Source organism: Mastomys coucha, unplaced genomic scaffold (assembly GCF_008632895.1).
Source record: "Mastomys coucha isolate ucsf_1 unplaced genomic scaffold, UCSF_Mcou_1 pScaffold13, whole genome shotgun sequence".
Lineage (NCBI taxonomy): Eukaryota > Metazoa > Chordata > Mammalia > Rodentia > Muridae > Mastomys > Mastomys coucha.
This window is the reverse complement of record NW_022196895.1, coordinates 32,450,278-32,478,176: the sequence shown is the minus strand read 5'-3', so window position 1 is coordinate 32,478,176 and position 27,899 is coordinate 32,450,278. Positions and strand designations below refer to the sequence as shown.

Genomic DNA, 27,899 nt, shown 5'->3' with positions numbered 1-27,899 from the left:
TGAGACAGGGTTTCTCTGTGTAGCCTGATTGTCCTAGAACTCACTCTGTAGACCAGGCTGGCCTCGAATGCAGGCCTGCCTCTGCGTCTCAAGTGCTGGGCCATTTTTTTCCTTCAACAATACCAAGGCTCTTTGTTTTAACTGTCAGTAGAGCACGTTGAGTGTGTCATGTGATCTCCCCAACTAGATCGACTCCCTTGAGACCATGTACATACAGCACCTTTGTTTCCTCCACTCTCAGAATAATGTTTGGCACAAAATACATGTTAAATAAATACATATTGATAGGAGTTGAATCTGATTGTTTTTTCAGTCTAAAATAACGGTATTTTTTGGGTTCATTTTTGTTTGTTTATTTGACATAGGGTCTCAGATAGCCCAGGTTGGCCTTCAGATCTGTGGCAGAGGGTGGTCTTGAGTTCCTGATCCTCTTGCGTGTCTCCGCATGCTAGGATTTCAGGCCTGCACGGACGTACCTGGCTTCTTGATTCTTTGAAAAGTTATGCTTCGAAGTTATCAGAGGTTCAAGAATTAGAATTTATAATCCTATTTTAATACATGATTTGATTAAGATGGAGTTATAAAAAGTAATATATAAGACCACAAGTGGTAGTAAATGCCTTAAATCCCAGCACAGGGGGTGGGGGGTGGGGGGTGGGGGGGTTGGGCAGGAGGATTGTTGAATTTCAGGCTACTCCAGGAGCTCCAGGCTAGCCTGGTTACATAGTAATACTGACTCAAAACTGACAAACAAATAAAATAACATTTTGACTAAAGTAGAGGAATTGTTTCTTAACAGAATTACTTGATCTGACTTGATTAAGCTGATAGGATTCCTTCTTTTGAGAAAGTTGACTAATTTTCAATGCCAATCAGTTTCAAAGTGTCAAAACTGACAACAAAGAAATCCCCAGACCTTCAGAATGATGCTGGGGGCACAGTTCTTAGGGGGCACAAAGGCTATTCTGTACACTGTAATTTCAGTATAATCCTGTCTGACTTTTTCCATCCTCACATAGCTGGAAGACAGATTTCCCTTTTCAGGGTATGTATGTATTTAAGCAGATCTTTGCAAGCCCACATGCCCTTCAGCTTATATTTAGAGAGAAGGTTGGTAGTGTTAAATAACTTCTGCGTGGCTATTTTGGGGTTAAAGTAAGGGAAGCCAAGCTGTGGGGTCAGGGGAGATGGATTGCTCTCCACTGTAAGCCCCAAGCTTCATCGCTCAAAGCTGTGTCTGTCCGTCTTTTGGGTCGTTGCCAGCACATTTTCGTTCTCTTACTTCATATTCTTCGGCGAGGCTGTTATGTAGCCTGATACTACTACCACCAATTTCTAGTTCTGCTGCTTAAGCTGTTTGTGAGCTGATCTCACCGATCCGCTTTGAGACGCATGATGAAAGTTACAACTGTGGGCCGATCTGTCTGGCTATGTGGAAGTGTCTGTCTTTGCAACTTTCTGTTGTGCAAGGAGGGAATTCAGATTTCAAATAAATGTGATGTGAATATTTCTTGAGTCTCCCCACCCCCACAAATACGAAACAATTTCTAATCATGTGAGTTTTCCTTTTCATTCTTTATAGTACAGGATGAGAAGTTTTTTTAAAAACATTTTAATGTTTTGATAAGAATTATATTTAAGTACACATAGATAACATTTAACACAGATGCCAGTGCTTGAAAAGACTGTTTTTTATAAACAATAAGCATGATTCTGACCTTGATTTGATATGAGGACTATCCTAACATTTTGTTGAGCAGTGCATAAATAACATTTCTAATTTTCAAAACAGATAAGTTGGACTTTTATTTTTATTTATTTTTTAACATGGGAGCAACTTGAGTAGATTAGCCTTTGAGAAGAATGATAAGTCCCTTTTTAAAGCTTGACTAAAAATAGCTTGGTGCCATATTTAAACCAATTTAGAGGTATGCTTCCATTCTGTGGGTATTTTTTTACATTTAAGGAACTAAGAATGAACAATGGTATAAATCTACCAGCTGGATAAGCGTCTAGCAATGCGGAGGTTGCTGCTGGGGATTGTGGCTATTTCTACTTGTTGAAGTAATTTTATGGTTGATCTTTGTTGGTTGAAAGATCCAGAAGTATAAACTTAAGTTAAATGCTGCATAGGTAGCGAGAAAAATACTAAGTGCAAGACAGCCAAGTGCTGCTCTGTGAAAAGCACTCAAGCAAATTTTTAACTAACTAGGATAAAGCAGTCTAAACTCTTCGCCGTAGCTCGGTCGACTTGCCCTTTGTTTAAAATCATGATGGTCATTCTGTTTTCTTATTTGTTAGTGTGACTGTTGGTTGACACATGACTTCACTTGTGACATCCCTTAAAAGTATGATGAACAGTTTACTTAGGCTAAATATTAGTAGAGATAACAGTTGTGCATCTGAAGTTTGCAGCCCTTTTACAAATTCATGTATCTATATAAAGTTTATCTTCCAATTAAGTGAGGTAATTTTAAAGCTGAAGAAAGTCGTATTTTATTTCCAGGAGATTAGGAAATAACATTTAGAAAGCATAGCACAACAAACATTGTTGGCATTGTTTATACTGCTGTTGGGCTGTTGGTACAATAAACATAGTTATACTCCTGCTCTAAGAATCAGCTGTGTTTGTTTGTTTATTACTAGTTTTAAAGGTTTATTGACTTATGTATTTTGTCTGTCTGCACAGTCTGCACACCAGAAGAGGGCATCAGTCAGAGCCCATGGAACTATAGTTACAGATGGCTGTGAGCCTCCGTGTGGATGGTGGGAATTGAACTCAGAACCTCTGGAAGAGCAGCACTCAGTGCTCTTAACAGCCCTAGGCTTAAATATTTAATGCTAAGTGAAGATGGGGAAAATGTGTAGAATACTTTTGGTGGGAGAGCCCTATTGGAAATGCAAATTTATAAGTTCCTTTTATATTCTTTTCATAGGGAGTAACTTGTATTTTTTGGTTTAGAAAGCACTATAAAGATAATTTTCTTTCTTCCTTCCTTCTTTTCTTTCTTTCTTTCTTTCTTTCTTTCTTTCTTTCTTTCTTTCTTTCTTTCTTTCTTTCTTTCTTTCTTTCTTTCTGGGGGTTTTGTTTTGAGACAGGGTTTCTCTATGTACTTTTGGCTGTCTTGGAACTTGCTCTATAAACCAAGCCTTGAACTCACAGATCTACCAGCCTCTGCCTCCCCAGTACTGAGATTAAAGGTGTGCAGCTGTAAAGATAATTCTCAAAGGTAGTATTTTTATTTTTTTACTTTAAAAGATTTTTATTTTTAAAAGAAGAGAGGTTCTTGCTGCTCGGCTACTCTTACTAATAGGACAGAACTCACCCTCCTTATGTTTTTATACAGAGCCATTTAAAGCCGTTGCTGTCATTGCTCACAGTTCTGAGGGAAAGAAAAACAACACTTCCTGTTGTGTGTGGGAAAAATGACTTCAGTTTTGTTGATGTGGAATATGTATAGAACCCCAGATGGGCACATCTCCTTTACCCCAGATTTAGGACTCCAGAGAGAGGGGACCTTTGAGTAATCTTAATTTCTTAAGTTGTCAACGATTTAAAAACTTGATGCTCATTATGACCGTCCTCCTGCTGTGTACAGTGACATAATTGTTTTTAGGTCTCGGAGCTTAGCAAACGTTTGCGTAAGTCTTACATAGCCCTGTTTCTTCTGCAGAAGACGACTTTAATGATTCCTTCCTGCCTTCCCTCCCATGTTTCCCGAAATGTAAGCATTCTCACTGAAGCACAGGAAATTAATCTTGAAAATGTGCTAATTACAGTCAGTTGTTAAAAGGAAAAAAAGGGTCTCTTAAATAGTGCAAATGTACTAAAATAAATTTTTATTTAATGTATCCTTGTTGTGGGGTTACTTTAGGTTTTAAGTTTGTTCCTTCCTCCCTTTCTCTCTTTCTCCCCTTCTCTCTTTCTCCCTTTCTTTCTCTCTCTCTCTCTCTCTTTCTCTTTCTTTCTTTCTTTCTTTCTTTCTTTCTTCCTTCCTTCCTTCCTTCCTTTCTTTTGTTTTTAAAGAATATAATCCATTTATTCTGGTACTTAGTATCTACAATTCCTGACATCAACAGACATGATACAGGGGCTGGAGAGATGGCACAGTGGTTGGGAGCACTGGCTGCTTGCTCTTCCAGAGGACTACAGTTCAATTCCTAGCACCTACATGGTAGCTCACAACCATCTATAACTCTCAGGGAATCCGATGTGCTCTTCTGGCTTTCATGCACTAAGGCCTACACATCGCACACAGATGTACATGCAGGCAAAATACACATACACATAAAATGAAGTAATTAGAAGTAGGTTTTAAAAAAAGACTTGATATATCTTCCACAGAAAGGATTAAACATAATCTGCCTCTGTCGCATGAAGGAAGCATTTAGTCAGCAACCTGGTGAACCTGAGTTGATGATAAACAAGAATCAATATAGTTCACTCAGGGAAGGGGTCAGGTACCACTGACTTGTAGCAACCTGCGTTACTTTGTTACTGAGAAATTATGTTCCAGTTAACTTGAGAAAAAAAGTAATTTAAGTTGTACTAAAGAATTTTCTGATTTTAACTGCCACTTATGTCATAGTGATAAATTTAGGAACAATTTGCTGTCTAATCTGTTTGAATGAGATGACTGAAATGCTTATGTCAAGGACTGTAGCTTGTTTAATGAAATACCCTAAATGGACTTGAAAGGATTGACCCAGAAGTGTGAGGCTCAAACCACTGTATGTACACACAGTTGGTAATGATTTGTTACTTGTATCAAAAATTGCTGGGCTCTAGAAGTGATGGCACACGCCTAATTACCAAGTGATGGTAATCCATTGCTGGGTACATGGAGCTGAGACAAGAGGATTGAGTCTGCGAGGATCTTATTACCTCTCTTCTCCCAATTTCAAAAAATGTGTGTGTGTGTGTGTGTGTGTGTGTGTGTGTGTGTGGTGTATGGTGTATGTGTGGTGTGTATGTGTGTGTGTATGTGCGTGTGTGTGTGGGGGGGGGTGTGTGTGGTGTGGGGGTGTGTGGTGTGTGTGTGTGGTGTATGTGTGTGGTGTGTACATGTGTGCACCTTGGAATTACAAGTGATTTTGAGTTACCTCATGTGGGTACTGGGAACTGAACTTGGGACCATTGGAACTGCAGCAAGAACTTTTAACCACTGAGCCACTTTTTTCTAAAAAAGTAATCATTTTACTTAGTCTCTTGTATGTGGGAGCACACATGGAAGTCAGGACAATGTCAGTCACTTCTCCCTTCCCACCATTTTGGTCCTGGGATGTACTCTCAGGTGGCCAGGCTTGGTGGCAGTCCCCTGCTGTGTCGTTTCCAAGCAGAGGGGAAGGAACCCACACTGCTGAGCCCTCCTCAGCAGCTCTTGTTTTGAGGTGTATCAGTTACTGTGAAGTGGAGCAGATGTTTGGAAGACATTATTCTTTGGCTTCAAAGTGAACTTACATCACTCTGATACCAAAACTTTCAAGCACCTAGAGCCTCGCATTAAAAACATCTCTAAATAGGTAAGAACTCGTGACTGCTCTCTGCCCATCTTTTTATGTTGCTGAGACTAAGAGATTTGGATGACAATGTGCAGTCTATTTTTTGTTGTTTTGCTTCATTTTGAGACATGTTCTCACCTTGTAGCCTAGCCTGGCTTGGAGGAATTCATTATGTAGACCATGCTAGAGTTTCAAACTAAGGTTGACTTTCCTGACTTAGACTTCCAAGAGCTGGGATTGCTACACCAGCTTTCAATATGCAACCTGTATGTATGTTTCTGAATGACTTTTGACTTGTCTTAAACTGTTTTTGATGACTTCCTATTCTTTTATTGGTTTTCTGTCTGTATGTGTTCATCAATACTCATATCCTTGATTATATTTTTCCAGTATTATATTTTAACCTACTAGTAAAATAAAGATTACATTTTTAAAAGGCAGGAGTAAGCTTTCTTACTATTTACTTCAACATTTGAGGTTTGATGAGGCCAGAATAAAAGTGGTAAACATCAGAGTTGATTACTTACCAGAATACTTAGAATGCCAGATAGTAACCCGAAATAAACATCTGTTTTAAAATAGATTAACGTACTACAGCTTCCATTTCAGGAGTAATGGTTTGACTTAAAAATAGACAGTGTCTTTTAAATGAGTACAAACTGAGCCTTGCAGTGTACATTACTTATCTCGAACACAGAGTGTTCGTAGGTGGGATTGGGGTCCTCAGGAGCCGTGGACATCTAGTCCCTGGAGTGCACTCTCCGCCCTCACCTGACCCCTCAGGGAGGAGTCCAGCTGCGCCTGCGCCTCATTCTTTCTCCCTGGCTTGACTTTCCTCTGGACCTGACCAGCATCCTCACTCTCATACTGTTTTCTTTTCCTTCACATTTGTAAATGCTAGATTGAACCTGGGCTTACCAATTAGATTTTCTCCCCTCTTGCCTTATGTTTAATTGTCTTCCTGGTCCCTCCCTTCCACCCCCTCTGAGATATGATATCCTACATAGCCCAGGTTGACCTTGCATTTATTATATAGCTGAGAATGACCTTGAAGTTACATTTGTGTGTATGTGTTTATGTGTTCATATATGCGTGCGTGTGTATGTGCGTGCGTGCGTGCGTGCGTGCGTGGGTGTGTGTGTGTGTGTGTGTGAAGAGCAGCAGATGCTCTTGATCCCCTGAGCCATCTTCTCAGGCACCTCCTCAGTTCACTGAACCTGGAGTGCACCAGTTCAGCAAGATTAGTTGACCAGTTAGCTCCAGGGAGCCTCCTGATTGCCTCCCCAGCCCGAGGACTGATCACAAGGTGTGCACCCCAGGCTTTTTATGTGAGTGCTGTGGATCTGTACTAGCTCCTTAAGCTTGCTGAGCAAGCACTTTACCAGCTGAGCCATTTTCAAGCTCAGACTTTAAACTTCTGATTCTCTTGCCTCTACCTACCGCCTAAGCTCTGGGATTATAGACGTGTGCCACCACCTGGTTTATGCTATTGGGAGACTGGACCCAGGACTCTGCATATCAGGCAGGCCTTGCAATGGCTCAACTCTGTCGCCGACCTCCAAATGCTTTCTTAGATACTGACAAGTCCCACATTACATCTTTAACTTGGACTGCCCTCCTGCATTCTGAACTTGTTTATGCAGCTGTCTACTTTATGTCTCTCTTGATGGTTTAATAGGTATCTTAGATCTAACGTGGCCAACATAAAGTTCTTACTCTTGGTGAATAAGCCCCGCTGCCCAGTCTCCCTCATTTCAGCCAGCCGCTTTTCTGTCCTTTCACTGCTTCCATGTCTTGGAGCAGAACAGTTTTTTTTTTTTTTTTTGTTTAATTTGATCTGGCAAGTCTTAGGAGCATTTACCATGTTTACAGAAGTGCTGCCAGCATAGGAAGTTTCCTTGTTTTTTAACTCACGTGTGTCTCTTATTAAGTAGACCATGTTGCTAAAATTACTTCTAGGAAGACATAAGCAACGCCTCCCCCTTTTCCTAAGGTCCCAAGGACAGCTTAGGCAGATTCTGCCTGAGTTCGCTCTGGAGAACCAGTGAGTTTTATTGGGGTTACCTGCAGGGCTGTGGGTGCCCCCCTCCTCAGAGCAAGCTGCACGCAGAAAACCTTTACCGAGGCAGGGATGAGGGTGTCCTTGTAGCTGCATAGATGGAGCCCCCTCCTTTGGTCTGTCTAGCCCTTCTCAGAGGCCATGTGCAATTAAGTGACAGAGTTACATACACCAGGCAGTAAGGTGGCTAGATAGGTGTAGGTGAGAATCTTCTGACCCTCCCCCTCCATGAGGTGGGATAGAAAGTTAACAGGCACAGCTGGGATAATCTTTTTGCCAGGAGTTACAACTGAGCTCCCTAAGATGGTAGTTGATTTGCTTGGAGGACAGTCACTCTTAACAATCAGACTGGTCTCAAATTAAGATTAAATTAAAATTGGAACTGCTGCAAGAACTTTTAACCACTGAGCCACTTTTTTCTAAAAAAGTAATCATTTTACTTAATTAGTCTCTTGTATGTGGGAACACACGTGGAAGTCAGGACAATGTCAGTCACTTCTCCCTTTCCACCATGTTGGTCCGCAGGTGGCCAGGCTTGGTGGCAGTCCCCTGCTGAGCCCTCCTCAGCAGTTTTTTTTTTTTTTTTTTTTTGGCTTTCAAGACAGGGTTTCTCTGTGTAGCCTTGGCTGTCCTGGAACCCACTTGTCGGGACTAAAGATGAAAACTCTCACTGTGCAGCTCTGGCTGACTGGAAGTTGGAGTTCTCTTGCCTCAGGCCCCAAGTGCTGGGATTAAATGTATTTGTCACCATACTTAGGTAATTAATTATTATGTCTTCACTTTGTGAAAGTTAGGATTCATCTTAAAGTGTGTGTGTGTGTGTGTGTGTGTGTGTGTGTGTGTGTATGTGTGTTTGTGTCTGCCTATGAGATAACTCAACCAGAAAAGTTCTGCCAAATAAGCATGAAGACCTGAGTTCAATCCCTAGCACCCAGGTAAAAAGATGGGCATGCATGATGTATATACTTACACGCCTGGCAGAGACAGATGGCTCACTAAGGGCTCTTTGGTCAGCTGGCCTAACCTGATTGGTATGCCACAGCTCCCAGTGAGAGCTAGCTCCTGTCTCAAAAAACAAGGGAGAGTTGGGGATGGTGCCTCACATCTTTAATCTCAGTACTCTGAAAGCAGAGGTAGGTGAATCTTTGTGAATTTGAGGTCAGCCTAGTCTATATAGGGAGTTTGAGGCTAGCCAGGGCTACTTAGGGAGATCCTGTTTCAAGCAACAAGGTAGTTTAATGGAATTAGCATCTTGTTTCCCATGAGTTTGGGGGTGTCCTGTCCAGAAAGTCATTCAGTTTCTCTCTTTTATTTGAGGCCAGATGCCCAACTTATAACAGAGGCTAGAACTCATATTTGTAGCAGTCCTCCTGTATCAGACTGTACAAGTGCTGGGATTATAGGCATGAGCCACTCCCATCAGGACACCCAAATTGTAACAATGTCTTGAAGTGTTTTCTCTGTTCACCTCTAGTAGTTGAAGAGCTTTGGGTCTTTGATAGATCTAGATCTCTGATGTTGTTTTGTATGGGGTGGAGATAGGAATCAAGTTGGATCTATTTATTGCATTTGTGTTTCCAGTTTTCCCAGCACCGTTTACTGAGTAGGCTGTTCTCCGTCCAGTGTATATTTTTGGTGCCTTTGAGAATTAGTTGGTTATAGATAAGTGGGTTTTGCTTGCTTGTTTTTCGAGACAGGGACTGTGTAGCCAAGGCTTGCTTGGAACTCACGGTAGCCAGGCTGTTTTCAAATATGATTCTCCTGCTTTTCAGCTTTCCTGTGTTGGGAGATTGAACCTGCTGCCTTGTACAAGCCTGGCAGGGCTGCACTCTGACACATAGCTATGTCCCAGCCCTTAAACTTCTCTTGGTGGAGGAACTGTTTGTAGCATTCCTGTGGTGTGTGTTCGCCAAGATAAATATCCTCAGTTTTTGTTTGAATTTCTCTTATTTTTTGAAGAATATTCTCACCTTTGCTGGTTGATACCTTTTTTTAAAAGCTCTTTGAAAATGTCATACCATTGTCTTCTTACATAGTTTATGTTATAATTATTTTTGTTTGTTTGTTTGTTTTTTTGTTTTTTTGTTTTTTGAGACAGGGTTTCTCTGTGTAGCCTTGGCTGTCCTGGAACTCAGAAATCTGCCTGTCTCTGCCTCCCAAGTGCTGGGATTAAAGGCGTGCGCCACCACTGCCAGCCTGTTATAATTCTTATCTCTGAATAATGTGTCATTCTTCGGCTGCCCTTAAGACTGTCATTATCTTTGGTTTGCAGAAGTTTATACTTTGTCCAGTTTTATGTGTGTATGTGTGTGTGTATGATGTAGATGCATGTGTGCGTGCTGTGCCATGAGTACAGAAGTCAAAGAAGTACTTGGAGAGTTGGTTTTCTCTCCACCTTTCTGTGGGTTCTGAGGATCAACCTCCGGTCCTCAGGCTCACTGAGCTGCCTTGTTGTCCCTTGGGTACATTTCATTAGCCTTTCTTACAGTTAATTTGAACTATGCTACGTGTCTAACTAGGAGCAACTGTAAGTGAAATTTTGACCTTAGCATATTTGAGGGTCTATAGTTGAGATTAAGAAAGGCAGATATTAGTGACATAAAGCTGGAACTGGATGGGCTGCACACTCAGGTGAAGGTGCCCCAGCATCCTGGAAACCAAGTGTGTTTATTATGTACAGCATGAAGGAAGAGGTGGGCTATCCACCTTGGTAGGGCAGGCTCTCAGTAGGGGAGTATCTTGGGAGCAGATCATACGTTACCCAGGACAAGGAAGCTTCACTTCGCACTTTTTGCAGATACTGTTTTTAGCAAAAGATTGGCCATTTCTCAGCATTTGTACTTGGACCAGGGGAAGTGTACCTTTCCCATTAATCTGAGGCATTAGTGTACCTGACATGCTATGAGTGTTCACGCAGAGACACATTCACTCTACAGCTTTTTTAAAAAACAGATTTGTTTTTTTCTTTTTCCTTTTTTGGGTTTTCAAGACAGGATCTCTCTGTGTAACTTGGGTTGTCCTGGGAACTTGCTGTGTAGGGAACTCAGATCTGCCTGCTGTGTCTCACAAGTATAGGAATTAAAGGCACACACCAGCATTGCCCAGATTAGATTAATTTTTATTGCTTTAAATTTTGTCTATGGGTGGGTAAATGCACATATGTCAGAGGCCAGAAGTGTTGGATCCTCCTGGAGCTGGAGTTACAGGTGGTTGTGAGCTGTCTGACATGGATGCTGAGCATCAAACTCGGGTCCTTGGCAAGAATGATAGGCTGTCTTCTTAGCTGGACCATCTCTCCGTCCCCTGAGTGTATGTATGTGCGTGTTTGTGTGTGCGTGCGTGTGTGTGCATGTGTGTGTAAAGATTATAGGTATAAGTGTTTTGTCTGAATGTATGTATGTGCACACATGCATCTCTGGTGCTCTCAAGAGTTTGGAAGAGGTTGTCAGATCCACTAGAACTAGACTTAAAGATGGTTGTTATCAACCATGTGAGTGGTAGGAATCGAATCTGAGTGCTGTAGAAGAGCAGTGAGTGCACTTAACCACTGAGCCACCCCCCCCCCCCACTCCTGGTTATGTATCCTTTTATGTTTGTTTGCTTGTTTCATCTGTTTGTTTTGAAAGAGGGTCTCACTATATAGCACTGGCTGTCTTAGAATTTACAGTATACACCATGCTGGCTTCAAACTCAGAGATCTGTCTGCCTCTGCCTCCCAAGTACCGGGATTAAAGGTGTGTACTGCTATGCCTGGCTTGATTATATATCCTTCTTTTTTTTTTTTAATTTATTTTTTTATTTTATGTATATGACTACACTGTTGCTCTCTCAGACACACCAGAAGAGGGCATCAGATCCCATTGCAGATGGTTGTGAGTCACCATGCGGTTGTTGGGAATTGAATTCAGGACCTCTGGAAGAGCAATCAGTGCTCTTAACCACTGAGCCATCTCTCCAGCCCTCCATTATATATTCTTAAAAGATATTTTTAATTTGGTTATTCTATTCACTCCTAAGGGAGTTTTATTGTATGCATCAAAGAGGCAAATTTGTTTTTTCAGTACTCTTAGGCAAAAGGTGGAACCCTTTGGGAATCTGCCTTGAATAGAAGATTCTTCTAGGTGTGCTCTCACCTGTTTTATCTGCTGTTTTCTGTTTTTCCTGTCATTGCAAATACTCAAGACTTCCAAAATTCCTCATGGACTTTTGGGGTGAAAACCTACTTTTTTTTTTTTTTTTTTTTTTTTTTTTTTTTTTTTTTTTTTTTTTGGTTTTTTGAGACAGGGTTTCTCTGTGTAGCCCTGGCTGTCCTGGAACTCACTCTGTAGACCAGGCTGGCCTTGAACTCAGAAATCCACCTGCCTCTGCCTCCCAAGTGCTGGGACTAAAGGCATGTGTCACCACTTCCTGGCCAAAAACCTACTTTCTGCTTTGTAACTTAACAAAAGTTTTAACTTCTAATCAAAGAGTCTCTTAGAAACTCTGGCTTTTCCAGATGAGGTCTCATGTAATTGAGGCTGACCTCCAGCTCGCTCTGTAGCTGGGGGTGACTTTGAATCCTTACTTCTGCTTCTGCCTTCCTAGGGTCATATTACAGTGTATACCACCTTGCCTGGTTCCAGTTTGATTCACTCTTATTCATTCCTTTTTGTGCTACTTAATTTGTGGATGTCCTGAAAATGAAATGCTTTTAAGATTTTTTTAAGAAACCTATCCGAACAAAGTCAAATGTTGTGAGCATTTTGTTTTTTAAATGGCATATGTTCAGGTGACCATACTTTGGAAGTGTACCTTTCAGTACCTAGCAAACTGAATTGTATTTCTGGGAGGTACATAATACTTTTGCTCCATATTGAATTTGTGAGCCCCATAGTATGATTTAAATCCCAGCCTGTGGTGTTCCTCATAGCGGGGGAAAATCAGAGAAGTGTGTTATCCAGGTGACGTAATTGCACATAAATTAAGAGTCACATGTCTGAGACCTGGCTTTGCAGGGCCACAGGGCATTGGCTTCCAGGTAAAAATGGAGGTCCTTTTCAAAGCAATGACTCTAATAAAGGTTTTGTAATCCCAGTTGTCACCTGTACACTGGCTGCTCATCATTTGTCACAGGAGAATTCTTTTCCTTTTTTTTTTTTGTTTTTGTTTTTTTGTACATTTTCAGTTAAAATTGTTTTATTATCTACTTGTTTATAGAAACAATTAGGCAGGATCTCTATGAGATTCTCTTCTGGAAACTGTGCACTTAATATTTGTGATAATAAGACTTATGATACATTGTCTCCAAATAACTCACTGCCTCTCAAAGCATAGATAACTCATTTCCTAAGGACCTTTTGGAAGTCTCTCTAATATCTGTATAGAGTATCTGTGCCATATTGTGAATTGAGGATTCAAACAACTTTTCATACATTTTGTTTTTGCATTTGGTATGCAACAGCCTCTTTTGGTAAACATTCAGGCTTACAAAGTACTCCTCTTGTTTAAAGCTTGAGTGACTGAAATGTTTAAGGCTCACAGACCCAGCACCCATAGGGATATGTGGCCATGGACAACAAGTTTCTGTTGTTTACTGTTCTTGCTTTCTAGTGACTTTATTTTCTGCTCTGGGGATTTAGTATCTGCTCAGCTAACTTTCTTTTTAAAGGCCACATAAAGTAATGACTTGCCCTCTAATCTTAGCCTTGAAAATTCCCCAGACACTAAGAAAGCTGATGTCTAAGGGCCTTTCATTTGAGAGTACTCCTCAACGGTAGACAGCCAGTGCTGTTTGAAAACTGTGCATGAATACAATAACCGGCCAGTCCTGGAGCTTGCCCGTGTGATGCTTCTCATGTCATGTCATTAAGACCTGGTGTAGTTCAGACAGCTCTTTGTGAATAACATCCCCTGATTCTGAAAGAGAGAGTCCCCTCAGTGTGAACCAGCCTTATCTGAAATAGCTCTTGTCTCTTGGGTCCAGTAAGAATGTTTAGATATGATCGATTCTATAGGGGAAGACCTACAATTAATTAATCATTATTATTACCATTTTTTATGTGTGAGCCATCTTCCCAGTATATAATGAAGAACCATCAGTTAAGATAGCTACACTTAGGGCTGAAGAGGTGGCTCAGCCATTAAGAGCACTTGTTGCTCTGGCAGAGGACCCTGGTTCAATTCCCAGCACCACATGGTAGCTCATTACCATCTTTAACTCCAGTTCCAGGGTGTCTAATGTCCACTTCTGACTTGTGTGGATGCCAGGCATATATATGTAGTACACACAGAAACACACAGGCAAAACATCATACACATAAAAGTAAAATAAATCTTAAAAAAAAAGATATATCTGGGTGATTGACATCATGGAAGAAGAAATATAACGATTACTGGATTGTCTGGCATGCCAGAGTGGGACTGTATTAATATGTATGGTAAGGTGTTTCATGAAAGAGAAGAAAAGTTTTTTCTCAGGTGTCAGGTCTCCAGTTGCTTTGTAATGCCCTTTGTTCAGTATCCATGGTAACAGAGTTTCTTGGTGAGATTCTACCTAGGCATCCTGTTGTTTCTTTGAAGTTGGCAGAGAAAAATCACATTTTTTGTTTGTTTGGTTTTGGTTTTTCAAGACAGGGTTTCTCTGTGTAGCTCTGGCTGTCCTGGAACTCACTCTGTAGACCAGGCTAGCCTTGAACTCAGAAATCTGCTTGTCTCTGAGATTAAAGGCATGTGCCACCACTGCCTGGCAAATCACATGTTAATACCTTGATTTGTTTGGCCTTTTGTTAAAAGATAATGTTTAGTTCTTTGCTGCTGAATCTCTAAATGTAAAGAGATGAAACTGTCCAGTTACATATTTGTAATTGTTGGGCTGGAGCAATGAATGGCTCAATGGTTAAGAGCATTCACTGGCTGCTCTTCCAGAGGACCCGGGTTCAATTTCCAATACCCCTCTGACACCCTCACACAGATAGATACATATGCAGGCAAAATAACAATGTGTATACAAAATAAATTACCTTTAAAAACTAATCATAATTGTTACTTGAAATCTATGTTAGCCTAGTTAAATAATCTTTAAAGTCATTCAAGTAACTGGAGTTTTTCCATGGTTCCAGAAGAGAAATACTTCATTCAGTTCCCTTACTCGAGGCTCTGAAAGAGTTCTTCCTTTTCCTGCAGCAAGAATTGTGAATTTAATGTCACAATTCAGTGTTAGTATATAAAACTTCCCCCTATTTGGACCCTCAATAACGGTAAATAATGTGCCTGACTGAAAAGGAAAAAGTTGAAATTTTCTGTTTGTGCGTTTTGAGCTCTGCAGAGGTATTATGCGCTGGGAATAGTAATAAAAGAACTGTGGCTTATGCAGTGCCTTTGTGTGAGGAGCCATATGGACACTAAGGCATTGATCTTAAACACAGTACTCGATTGTGACTTTAAAGGTCAGGAGTTACTGCTGTTACAAAAAGCCAAAAAGATGGAAGGACGCTCCAATTTACAAATACTGCTTTAAAAAGTCTACACAAAAAGACAACTCAAAGTTACTGGAAATTTTTGTAGCTTATATGTTGACTTTTTAATGCTTTTGCCATTTTTTCCTATCTGTAAATATTTTCAACACCAGAACGTCCTTAAATAAGAAAGCAGAATTTACCGTTATCCCTTTACTTTTCCTTGGCCAATAAAGCTTGAGAACCATTATGGTTTCCAAAGTTTATTTGATGAACAGTTCTTTTGTGGGGATCTAGAGGCCATCCTCTTAACTACCGTGTTAATTGTGGTTTTAACAACTGGTTTTGAATACAGTAGTCAGGCTGTTTAACTTTCAACTCTTTTGTTTTCTAGGTTTATTCTACAGTCCAAGGAAGTAATTCACAACCAGCTGTTAGAAAAACAGAAAATAGCAGAAGAAAAAATTAAAGAGCTGGAGGTATGCCCAACAGGAGCCATAACCTTTCAGGGACAAAGCGGTAATCCTACTGTGTTATATGAAAGGAAAACATGGCTGACTCGAGTTTACGTCATGGTTGGTTCTATCTAATTCGTTCTAATTATGTTAAAACTGTAGAAGAGCCATATCTGTGACTGTATTTGAAGGTAAGAAACAAAACTGTTCCTGGACAGTGGTGGCACATGCCATTAATCCCAGCACTCTGGAGACAGAGGCAAGCAGATCTCTGTGAGTTTGAGGCTAACCTGGTCTACAAAGAGAGCCCTAGGATAGCTAGGACAGGACTACTCAGAGAAGCCCTGTCCAAACAAAACGAAATAGAACCTTTTTTTCTTTTAACTATGGAAAATTTTAAAGATAAGTTGTTGATCTGAATGTATTTTCCTTACTGCATTTTTTGTTTTTTTGGTTATTTATTTTATTTTTTATGTATACTGGTCTTCCACCTCCATGTCCGTGTGAGGGCATCAGATCTTGAAGTTACAGACAGTTGTGAGCGGCCATGTGGGTGCTGGGAATTGAACCTGGGTCCTCTGGAAGTTTAGTCAGTGCTTTCAGTGCTCTCAGCCACTGAGCCTGCTGAGCCCCCAGCCCCCTCTGCTGTCTTTTATAGTGCCTTGTTTAAATAGTTGCCCATGGCCGATGGGCAGACTCACGGGCAGTAGTCACAGCTGCTAGAGGCCTTTCTATACTGTTGTTTTACATGCAATTCTTTCCTCTGAGATTCACGTTTTAGACAGTGACATAGTAGGGAGCCATAATTAATAAACAGAAATAATTAATTATTAATTGCTTAATAATAAAGAGTCAGAGGGATGTCGTGTATTCCAGTGAGGAAAACAAAACTTTTTTAAAACTTTGGTAAAAGAGGCTAGGCTAGGAAAGTTTATTACAGTTTCCTTATGTGCTGGAACCTTTGATGGGATTTTCTTTGGAGCCTTGGAGAAGGGTTTGTCCTGTCATGTCACAGAGGTTACATTAGACCGAAAAAAAAATGGGCTGTTTCTTAGGCACCAATTACACTCTGTGATCAGAGTGGGTACATCGTGATCTCATAGGTCACGTGATTTAATTTCTGTCAGTACTGTTGAGGCAGTGGTTTAGACTATGACTCAGCCCTCTGCTGAAGTGGGGAGACAGCCCATCTAGACTGACTGTGGGGGTTCCTCGGGGCCACTGAACTAGCATGGCCTTGGAGTGTGTAGCAGCTAAGAGACCTAAGGGTTTCTTAGTCTTATTTTAGTTTGACAGATAATTTCTTTTCTTTGGTGATGGGAGATTTTTGAGACACCATTTTTCTGTGTAGCCCAGGCTGTCATGGACCTCACTTTGTCGACTGAGCTGGCCTCAGATTCACACAGATCCGCCTGTCTCTGCCTTTCAAGTACTGGGATTAAAGGCGAGGGTCACCACTGGTAATTTAAACTAGCTTAATATATTCGTGTATTGGAAAGATGCAGTGTAATATAAATAACATGGAGACCATAGGAAACGAGCCTGTCGGCCTGTGGCACCCCGTTGGTCACCACAGCCTTTACGCCTCCCAGCCACTTTACAGTGAAGGCCTTCTGGCAGCTTTCACTCAGGAAAAAAAAAAAGAAATATTTGAAAAACCCAAATGACACCTTTTTCATTTAGGTTAAACAAACAAACAAAAAAAACCAAACTTTTTTTTTCTTTTTTTAAGATTTATTTACTTATTATTTTTGTAAGTACACTGTAGCTGTCTTCAGACACCTCAGAAGAGGGCATCATATCTCATTATGGATGGTTCTGAGCCATCATATGGTTGCTCGGACTTGAACTCAGGACCTTCAGAAGAGCATTCAGTGCTCTTAACAGCTGAGACATCTCTCCAGCCCTACAAAAAAACTTTTTTTGTAGCCAGGCAACAATCTAGGAACCCACATGTCTGCTTCCCCCACCCCAACGTTACAGTGGTCTCCATCATGGCTTTCCCACATGGGAGCTGGGTCCTCATATTTGTGTGGCAAGCACTTTACCAACTGAGCCGTCTCCTCAGCCCCATCTGTTTAATTGTTTTATGAAAACAAACCATAACCAAAGCCCTTAGCACAAGTTTACGTTTAGTCGTGTTACTGGTTTTTTTTTTTTTTGGTTTTTCTAGACAGGATTTCTCTGTGTAGCCCTGGCTGTCCTGGAACTTACTCTGTAGACCAGGCTGGTCTCGAACTCAGAAAAATCCACCTGCCTCTGCCTCCCAAGTGCTGGGATTAAAGGTGTACACCACTACCACCCAGCTCATGTTATGGTTTTGAGACTGAGTTTTCTTTAGTTCATACTGGCCTTTAACTTGCCATGTAGCCAGAGGTGACCTTGGATGCCTGAACTCCTGTCTCTACTTTTCAATGTCTGAGATTGCATGTATATGCCAACATTCCTGGCCTTTGAATACTTTAAATGATATATAAGGTTAGATTTTAAATTGTTAAGCAGTGGTTATTGTAAGGAATTTACTTAGGGCATACAGATAAAATGATTTTTTTTCAAAATTTTATTTATTTATATGGTGATAGGACATGTATGTGCTATGGCTTATGTGTGGAAAACTTGCAGGAGTTAGTTGTTGTCTTTTGTCCTGTGGGACATAGAGATTGAACTCAGGTCATCAAGCTTGTTAGCCAGTGCCTTTACCTGCAGAGAGTCTTGTTAGCCCGAGATTTCTTTTTTCGTTATCATCTGTGTTGAATAAATTGTTGAATAAGTATACATTGACTATTTTGTGAAAAAATTAATTTGTGCATGTGTGTGTGCCCGTGCGCGTGCCCGTGCGCGTACCCGTGTGAGTGCATGCGTGTGTGTGTGTGTGTGTGTGTGTGCGTGCATGTGTGCGTGCGTATGTGCGTGCATGTGTGTGCATGCGTGTGTGAGTGTATGCACGTGCGTGTGCGTGCATGTGTGTGCGTGCGTGTGTGAGTGTGATGTGACAGTTGTGTAAAGGTCAGGGGTGACTTCTGAGAGTTGGGTCTGTGGTTTAGAGACCAGACTTAGGTGGTTAGGCTTGTGTGGCAGGGTTATACCCCCGGTCTTATCTTTTAGCTTTTATACTTAATTTTCAAAGGAGGTTGGGTTTAAAGGCACACACCTTTAATCCCAGCTTGGAGGCAAAGGCAGACATATCTTTGTGAGTTCAAGGATAGCCTGGTCTACAGAGAGTTTCAGGACAGCCATGTGTAGCTCTTGCAGAACACCCACATCAAGTAGATCACAACCACCCTTAACTCCTCCATATGAGATCCTCCACGGGCACCTGCACACCATACATACACACATTCTCTCATCCCTCCTCTTTCTCTCTCTTTTTCTCTCTCTCCCTCCCCAAGGCAAAATTGCCACAGATGATTTTAAGCATATTGTTCAGTTCTAATTAGTGCTAAGGGATTAATTAAGTCTATAGAAAACTACTAGGGCTAATAGTCTCTAGGGTGTTAAGTTTCTTCTTTCAGGTCATTAGTTTCACATGTCATTTATATTGTAAAAGTAATAAATATGCAATATAAAAAGCAAAAAAGTTAAATAGAAAAGAATTAAACATAAAAATAAAATCTTCTTGTTTTCCTATATTCTTCCAAGTATTACATGCACAATTTGGTATATATTATTTCAACTTTGTTCAGTATAAGTTTTTTCACACATAATATGTATATATACACATACATTAAAAAAAATCATTATTCTATGTCACTTGATAATTATAACTAGCCTTCTGGTTTAACACTGTAAATTTGTATTTGGTTTCTTGTTTTGTATTTCTCCTACTGTTGCAGGCGCTTATTGCCTCTGCATTCAGCTATTGCCTGAACCTTATGTCTGCATTAGTGTACAGACAGGCCTTGAAGATATCCCAGGTTTTAGTAGTAATTAATATGTATTATATTAAGGCTAAAATGATCATTTTTTTTGGTTCTTCAATACCAATGAGAGTTGTGTTTACATCATACTTTAGCATATATATGTATATGTACATGCATATATAAATACATAGCATGTATATGTAATGTGTGTGTGTGTGTGTGTGTGCGTGCTCGTGTGTGCATGTGCATGTGCGTGTGCATGCACGTGCTGGACAGCCTGTATTAAGTATAGATGGCTGTCCTACTTATCAGGGTAGTAGTGGTTGCTGAATGTTGGGGTGGCCGTGACAATTTTAAAAGACAATAACATTGTCCTGACAACATTTTCAGAGTGAGTGCTTGCCTAGCATGCCCTGGATTCATAAACAGCCAAAGCCCAGCACCCTAATTCTGTAAGAAGTTGTACTGTAGGCAAAAGGCTTTTGAACAGAGTCCATCAATGTCGTAACTTTTTTCTTTTTGATTGAAAGCCTTCAATCCATTGTACAACTGACAACAACCTTGAACTTTTTCTTTAAAATTTTCTTACTAGTTTTATTTTATTATTTTATGCCTATTGTGTTTTGCCTGTATATATGTCTCTATATCATGTATGTGTGTGGTGCCTGAGGAGGACAGAAGAGGTAGGTGTCAAGTCCCCTAGAACTAGAGACCTTCAGATGATCATGGGCTGCCAAATGGGTGCTGGGAATTGAACCCAGGTCCTCTGCGAGAACCAGTGCTCTTAACCTCTGAACCGTCTCTCAGCCCCAGTCGTGAGCTCCTGAATGCTGAGGTTACCAGCATGTGTGTGCCACTACATCCAGTTCCTTATACTGTGCTAGTGATCCATCCCAACACCTTAGAGAGAATGCTAGGCAAGCACGCTACCCCTGAGCTACATCCCTAACCAGCCTGCAAACTTGTGTCATGTTGATATTTCAGCTTCCTCCCGTGAGCTACCAGTGCTCTTAGTATAAAATAATGAATTCTTTCAGTTTCCCGTGTCCAGGGCCATCAGAGAGTCGCCCTCTGTGGTCACCATGATGGACACATGACGTGTAGGCCCTTGTGCAGGCACTCCTCTCTGCTCTCACTGTTATAGGCAGGCTAGCCTTGAAGCCTCTGAAGGGCTGGGGTTACATGCACTCACCACCTTGCCTGGCTTTAAGAAAGCTGTAAGTGAGTGGTGAAAATGGAAAATGTGCCACATTTACTGTGTTAGCAAACGTGAGGATACGAGCTGTTGGGTGGCCAGGCTCATGCTCAGTAATATGCTGAAAAGGATCTTTTCTCTGAGCTGTAGGCTTCAACACTGACCTTAACATTTTCAGAAAAGCATGCTGGAAACAGTCTTGCTGTCATCCAGGCTTTGTTGGCGCATAGGGAGCAGTCAGGAAAGATACAGTGTACAGGGTCCTTGAAAGTTCAGAATAGAAAATGACCCATTGGCTTCACTTTAAGTCATCAGCCATATTATTAGTCTCTAGTAAGAGATCCGGACTGTCTTTTGAGGCTCTAAAGTCAAGAATGGATTTCTCTAGCTTTGGGAGCCCTAGGTGACATCTTCCAGTAGAAAACTATTATTTGGCATAGAAATTATTAATGATCTGTTATGAGCTGAAGCTCCTATGCTGGCTACTGCTTCCTCTTGCACTCTCATACAGTAGAGACATCATCTTTCTGTAAGCCTCATGAGTCAGCTGCTGTGGCTGTAAACTACTGCAGCTTTCTCAGCCCTTACAGAATTGAGAGCTGGCTTTGGTTTGAGGGCTTGTGGTGGCTGGTTTGATCTTCTGTCTAGACTGCTGGAGTTTCCTCCATCATTGAGAAGGCTGCTGTGCTTCTCATTCATGTGTTTCCTTGAGAAGCACTTTGCATTTCTGCCATTTTCTTCTCCATTTACAACCTGGCTCTTGTCATAAGTGGCCTTTCTTTTGGCTTATCTGAGTTCTGGTATGCATGTCTCATTAACTATGTCTTTTTTTTTTTTTTTTTTTTTTTTTTTTAAGTAGGTGATGTCCCAGCACTTGGGAGGCAGAGGCAGGCGGATTTCAGAGTTCGAGGCCAGCCTGGTCTATAGAGTGAGTTCTAGGACAGCCAGGGCTATACAGAGAAACCCTGTCTTGAAAAACAAAACAAAACAAAAAAACTAACAAAAACAAAAACAAAAAAACCCAAAAATAAAGTAGGTGATGTTGGACTCTTCCTTTGACTTGAACACTTGAGTCTTTTGTAGGAAGGTATTCATACACTGAGGTAAATACTGTTGTTTCAGAATAAGGAGACCTGGGAGAAGAGAAAAAGTGGAGAAATAACCAGCCAGTAGACTTAATGAACAACACACAGTTATCAATTACATTTGCCATCTTATATGGGCATGGTTTGTATCCTAAAACACTAGTGACATCAAAGATTCAGTGTTGGCTTAGCAGTTGCTAAGAGCACTTGCTGTTCTTGCAGAAGACCCAGGTTCAGTTTTCAGCACCCATGTGGTTCATCACAACCACCTGTAACTCTAAACAGCCTTTTCATGCACTGCACAAGGTGGTGCACATACATATATGTAGCCAGGCACAATCCTCATACACAGGAAATAAAAATAAATAAGTTTAAAAAACTGGTTACCAAGCTCAGATCACCAATAACGGATACAACAATAATGAGAAAGTTTGAAGTATCCTGGAAATTACTTCAGTGTGTCACAGACAGAAGTTAGCATACTCTGTTGAAGAAGTACTAACAGTATCCATGCCCAACACAGCTCTGTAGCAAACCTTGATGTGATAAACAATGCTGGGGTCAGTGAGATGGCTTAGCAAGGAAAGGTGCTTGCGGCCAAGCCAGATGACAGTCCCTGGGACCTACCCAGTGGTAGGAGAGACCAGTTCCTGCAGGTTGTCCTCTTGCCCTCCACAGGCACGTGTGCACCTGCACACACGTGTACCCTCCGACACATGTGTGCACCCTCCTGCACACATTGACTGTAAAAGAACAAGTATATGAAGGAAATGCAGTAGATATAAAACAGTGACATGAGATGTGTGTGCTTCCCATTCTGCCTGTAGTCCCTGTTTTTAACAGCAGTCACCACATGCTTCGATTTTTTTTCCTGAAACAATGCTTATGCTCTCTTTTAGTTTTGATTTGATTTGGTTTTTCGAGACTGGGTTTCTTGATGTGGCCCTGGCTGTTCGGAAACTCCATGTGTAGGCCAGGCTGGCCTTGAACTCAAGAGTTCCACTTGCCTGTGCCTCCCCTGGGCTGGGATTAAAGGTGTATGCTACTCCAAACTGTCTCTTAAGTCTTTTTAACTGCACACAATAATAGTCTGTTCCTTTAGCCTAAAACCCACTTGTGCACTTGAACAGACTCACATTAACTATAATATTCTTTCTGCTTCTGATTTTTCTTCTGTTTACTCAAGTTAGTTGATGAGAGATTTGTGGGATCTCCTGTAAGGGTATTTATGAATATGTCTTTCATCTGTCAGTTTAGCGGGCAGTGGTACTTAAAGGGAGATGTGTGAGTCTCCATGGTTACTGCATGCACACCTCAGAGGAGGTTTTATATTTTTAGATTTCTCAGCTCTTCCTAAGGAAACATCCCACTGATTTCTGGTACCCATTGTTGTCAGAGTTTTATATCCATCTAATTGATGTTAATCTGTCTTCTGTCCCTTGCTGCATTTAGAGGTGTCCTTTCAGGGTCTGGCTGTGTGGACTGTTGGCTGGCCCTTCTCTATGGGTTCTGTCCAGTTCTAGGCACATCTGTATGCTCTCTGGCCTTTGCCATTCCCTTCTCTTTCCAACAGGGTTTCCACCCTTCCCGCCACCCTGGTTAGCTCAGCAGTGACAGAATGAGAATGAGGAAATACAGGCTTCTGGCCCTTGGCTTAGTGCCGCTTCTGACGCAGGGACGCAGTATTAGGGTTGTTGAAATATTTCCCTAGCCCAGGCTGTGAGTTCTGAAAGAAGAAGAGTGATTTGAGAACTGGATATGAGGTGTCTGTGATGCTGTACTTGGCTTAGCTCTGGTCCCTGATGAGAACATATTTTGAAGGAATTCCCATGATTAAGGAAATTTTACTCTGCCCATTGAGGGTAATTTTTTCCAGAGCACAGGTGGCACCTGCATGGATGCCCAGCTTTGCCGTAAGTATTTCGTTTTTGAGCTGGCATTGGTTGTGATGGCTCTGCCTTTGGAGGTCACTGGAGTGTTTTTAGAACATTAAGCCCAAGGGCTGGAGAGACAGTTCAGTGGTTAAGAGTCCGCACTGTCTTCACCAGGCTGGGTTCAGTTCCCACTGCCCTCGGCAGGCTGCTCACATTGCCTGTAATTGCAGCTCAAGGCAAATTGACTGGGCTAGCCTTGGCATGCACCAGCACCCACATGCATACCTCCCTCCCCAAACACACATGAAGGAAAGTAAAATCACTCTGTAAGTTTCCACAGAACTTTAGTAATGGAGTATACCTATCTCAGCTGCTCATGTAACTCACTTTAGAACCATTACATTTTTAGTCTATTTTGTAATGAGATATGGAATTGAAGAAATGTGTATTAAACATAGTTTAGTGATTATAAAGAAAATACCCATATAGTTATAAGGCTGAGAAATCAATCATGGAGAAGACACCAGAGGTATCCCAGCACCTTAGTTTCCCGTTTCCTGGTTATACTACCGTTTTCTCTGTCCTCCCCACAGGCAACCACTACCCAACCACTAACCACCACCCTGCCTTATTTTTGGAGACAGGGTCTCATTATATAGCCCTGGCTGGCCTGCAACTCACTATATTCATCAGGCTGGTTTCAAACTCACAGAGACCCTCCTGCCCAGACCTCCTGAGTGCCGGGTTTAAAGACACGTTGCCATCATGCCTGGCTGCTAGCCTACCTTTTTTTGTACTTTTCTGTGTATTCCCAAGACAAGGTTTTTCTTCATAGCCCTGGCTATCCAGCTTCCTTTGTAGACCAGTCTAGTCTTGAACTCAGAGATCTGCCTGCCTCTGACTCCTAGTGCTGTGATTAAAGGCATGTGCCACCATGCCTGGCTTGCTTGCTTGCTTGCTTGCTTTTCACCACCCTAACCATTGAGGTAACTATTTCATTTTTCACAAAAAGATTTATTTGGGAGCTGAAGAGATGTCCCAGCACTTGCCACTCTTGCAGAAGACCCAGGTTCAGTTTCCAGTATGGCAGCTCACAGCCATGCATAACTCCAGTTCTAAGGGATTTGACATCCTCTTTCAAACTCCAAAGGCACCAGGCATGCCTGTGTTACACATACATGTACACAGGGAAAACACTTACATATAAGATAAAATTTTTAAAAATGTAAAGTTTTAGTTTATTATTTTAAATTATTTGTGTGTATGTCAGTGTGTGTAGGTGTATATGTGTGTATGCCAGTGTGTGTAGGTGTGTATGTGTGTGGGTATGTCAGTGTGTGGGTGTGTGTATGTCAGTGTTTGTGTGTGTGTGTGTGTATGTCAGTGTGTGGGTATCTGTGTGCATGTCAGTGTGTGTGTGTGTGTGTGTGTATGTCAGTGTGTGTGTGTGTATGTCAGTATATGTAGGTGTGTGTGTGTGGGTATGTGTATGTGGCAAGTGCCTGAGGAAGCCAGTGTCAGATCCCCTGAAGCTGGAACTATAGATACTTGGTGGTGCTGGGATTCAAATTTGTATCAGTGCTTTTAACAGCTAAGCCATCCTTCCAGCCCCTATTTCACTCTTCGTGGGCCCAAAGAGACAGTTGAGCCATTAAGTGTGCTAGTTGCCCTTCAAGAGGATCCGAATTTAATTTCCAGCACCTACGTGGTGGCATGTAGCTTCATTCCCAAGGGGTCTGATGCTCTCTTTTGACTTCTGTGGGCACATAGTACATAGGTATACATAAAGGCAAAACACCCATGCACATAGAATAAAAATTTTAGTTTTGTTACCTGTGAATGTGTCCTAAAAATAATATGACTTACTCTCTTCTTGGACTTTATAAACAAAATCACTCCATATTCTTCTTTTCTTTTCTTGTTTCTTTGGCTCGGTGTGTGTGAAGAGCTTGTTTCTAAGATGGGCTGCTCATCATCCCCAGTGTCTGGTGTCACATTATGTCATCCGTGCAGCCCTCAGTGTGTGACCATTTGTAACATACTGATCTTGCTGAGGAGGGGCTTCACCTCGGCAGAATCTCAGTCCTGGAAATAGTAAATGTGTCAGAAATTAATTCCATAAGCGTCTAACTTTCAGGAGTAGCTAGATAGAAAGGAATTTAATGGGTGTATTTCTTTTTTATTTATTTACTTATTTTTAAATACAAAGACTAAGTAAGTTCCCAAGTACACTGAGGTTTCAGATATGACTGGTCATTTCTTCAGAGAGGCCATTTGTGTGGTGGTTGTTTCAAAATAATTTTCGGTTATTTAGGGTGTCAGTGAGTGGAAACCTCAGAGTCCAATGGTGAACTCTGTCAGATGTCCAAGTCCTGATGTTGTGGGATCATCTGGCATACCTTCAGAGGTAGTGTAGCCATAGGTCCCTCAAACCCACACGGACCCTTTGCTTTGATCAGGTGTTCCCTATGTCAGTATTCCCAGTGCTTTAGTGTGTATTTGTTGTGATCCCCTTAGTAAAATTTGCCCAAATAGAAACTTTATATATGTCTTAGTCAGTATATTTCATATCCCAGTAGAAATATTTTTGGTTTAAGGAGAATTTAGTTGTGAATAGTTCAAATGGGCTGTTCCTTTTAACTAGATAACTCTTTTTCTTTATCCATCTGACAGATACATTTTACAGGTATTTTATCTGCAACAAACCTTTGATTCACTCTGTTCCCTGACAGTGTACTTTTATTTTATGGTTAAGGTAAAAAGTTTGACTAATTAAATGCATATTGCAATGAACCCAGAGATGAATTTCCTGCATCTTGATGCATGTTGAGTTTTTCCTCTCAGATCTAATTCTAAGGAGCTTTGTGTCCTTCTTGCAATGTTTAAGCCCGTACCAGACTCCTTTTGAGTGCTTCCGAGAGTTATTGACCTCAGCCTTGGCTGTTACACACTTCTGTGTCCACTCATGAGTACAGGAGTCCTACCTTCCTCATCCCTGTACTTGAGAGGTCTTCAGAGAGTTCTCAGGCTGCCTAGAGGCTTGTTTCTTTTGATTAGTTACACTTTTAATTTTCTTTCATGTTAGTGAGCAGCTCTGTGTGGTAATCAGGAATCAGTGGACTTCACTTACCCAGTTCTCATTCTTGCAGCTGCTATTCTTACAGGACAGGTGATCTCTCTAGCTTCGAGTGAGAGGTACTGGCCAAGCCGGTGCTGTGGTACACGTCTATACCCTACCCCTCTGGGGGACAGGAGCAGGGGGTCCCAAGTTGAAGGTTTTCCTTTGCTATGTGAGTTTCAGGATACCCAGGGCTATGTGAGATTCTGTTTTAGACGGGCAGATGGACAGTCAGACAAAAAGGTACTGGCCAGAAAAGCCAGAGTATTCAATACTCAGTGTGGGCACATCTGTATTAATAAGCGTGTTCATGGCATGACAGCATCTCCTTTCATATTTTTGTAGCAGTCACTTATGTCAAAGAGATGTTCATATGATGTTAAAAGTAGTTTATACGAGGGCTGGAGAGATGACACAGCACTGAGCATGCTTACTGTTCTTCCAGCAGACCTTGGTTGGGTTCCTAGCACCCATGTCAGGTGGCTCACAACCACAGCTGCCTAACTCCTTCTCCAGGGGACCTGCCTGTTTTCACATGCACAGGCTCACATGGAGACACATACACACAATTTCTTTATAAATGAAGTCTGTACTAGTGTTTAACTGCACATGCATAAGTCAGTATTCACAGGAAGACATTTTAATCATTTGTAGCACTTTTACAGTCTTACAAATTACACAACCCTTAGAATATTGGCATGTTTGTCCCCGTGTAAACTCTAATAAAGACTTAGATTTCCTTGACTGTACACAGACATTTTATAAATTGTATCTTGTTAGTTCATATTGGTTTCAAGTCATTTGCTGATGTAGATGACTGGTCTTTGTTGAAGCTTTATTCACCATTTTAATTTCCTGTGCCATTTAAAAAATGGTTTTGTTATATTTCATTTATTTATTTTTAATTTACTTATTGGCTTTTTGAGACAGGATTTTTCTGTGTAGACCAGGCTGGCCTTAAACTCAGATATCAAACTGCTTCTGCCTCCAAGTGCTGGGATTAAAAGCATACACCGCAATGACAAGCCCCCTTTTTCCCCTCTATATTTCATTTATAAATAGAATGTTTCAGGTTGATTTTATGTAGCTAATTATGATCAAATGGAAGAGGCTCTCCAGGCTCACTTTGTCTTCCTTTTAAACAACTCTCTCACCTGCCACCTGCAGAATTCCTTCTGTACTCTTGAAGGTGTTCTTTTTGGTTTGTAATCATCTTACAAGTGATAGTTTCTAAAATGAACACAGATATATTTCACTCCTTTAAAAAATTATAAAATTATCACATTTTTTTTTCTTTTCTTTTCTTTTTTTTTTTTTT

The 27,899-nt window shown here is 41.2% G+C and overlaps 1 protein-coding gene across 1 annotated transcript in view; it reads left to right on the top strand.

The window, feature by feature from the left end:
* Positions 1-27,899, top strand: part of Pfdn1 (prefoldin subunit 1) — a 56,405-nt gene that overhangs the window by 7,218 nt on the left and 21,288 nt on the right. The window contains exon 3 of the mRNA XM_031365388.1: positions 15,389-15,473. Within this exon, the coding sequence (XP_031221248.1) occupies positions 15,389-15,473 (85 nt within the window). The remainder of the gene's footprint in view (positions 1-15,388; positions 15,474-27,899) is intronic.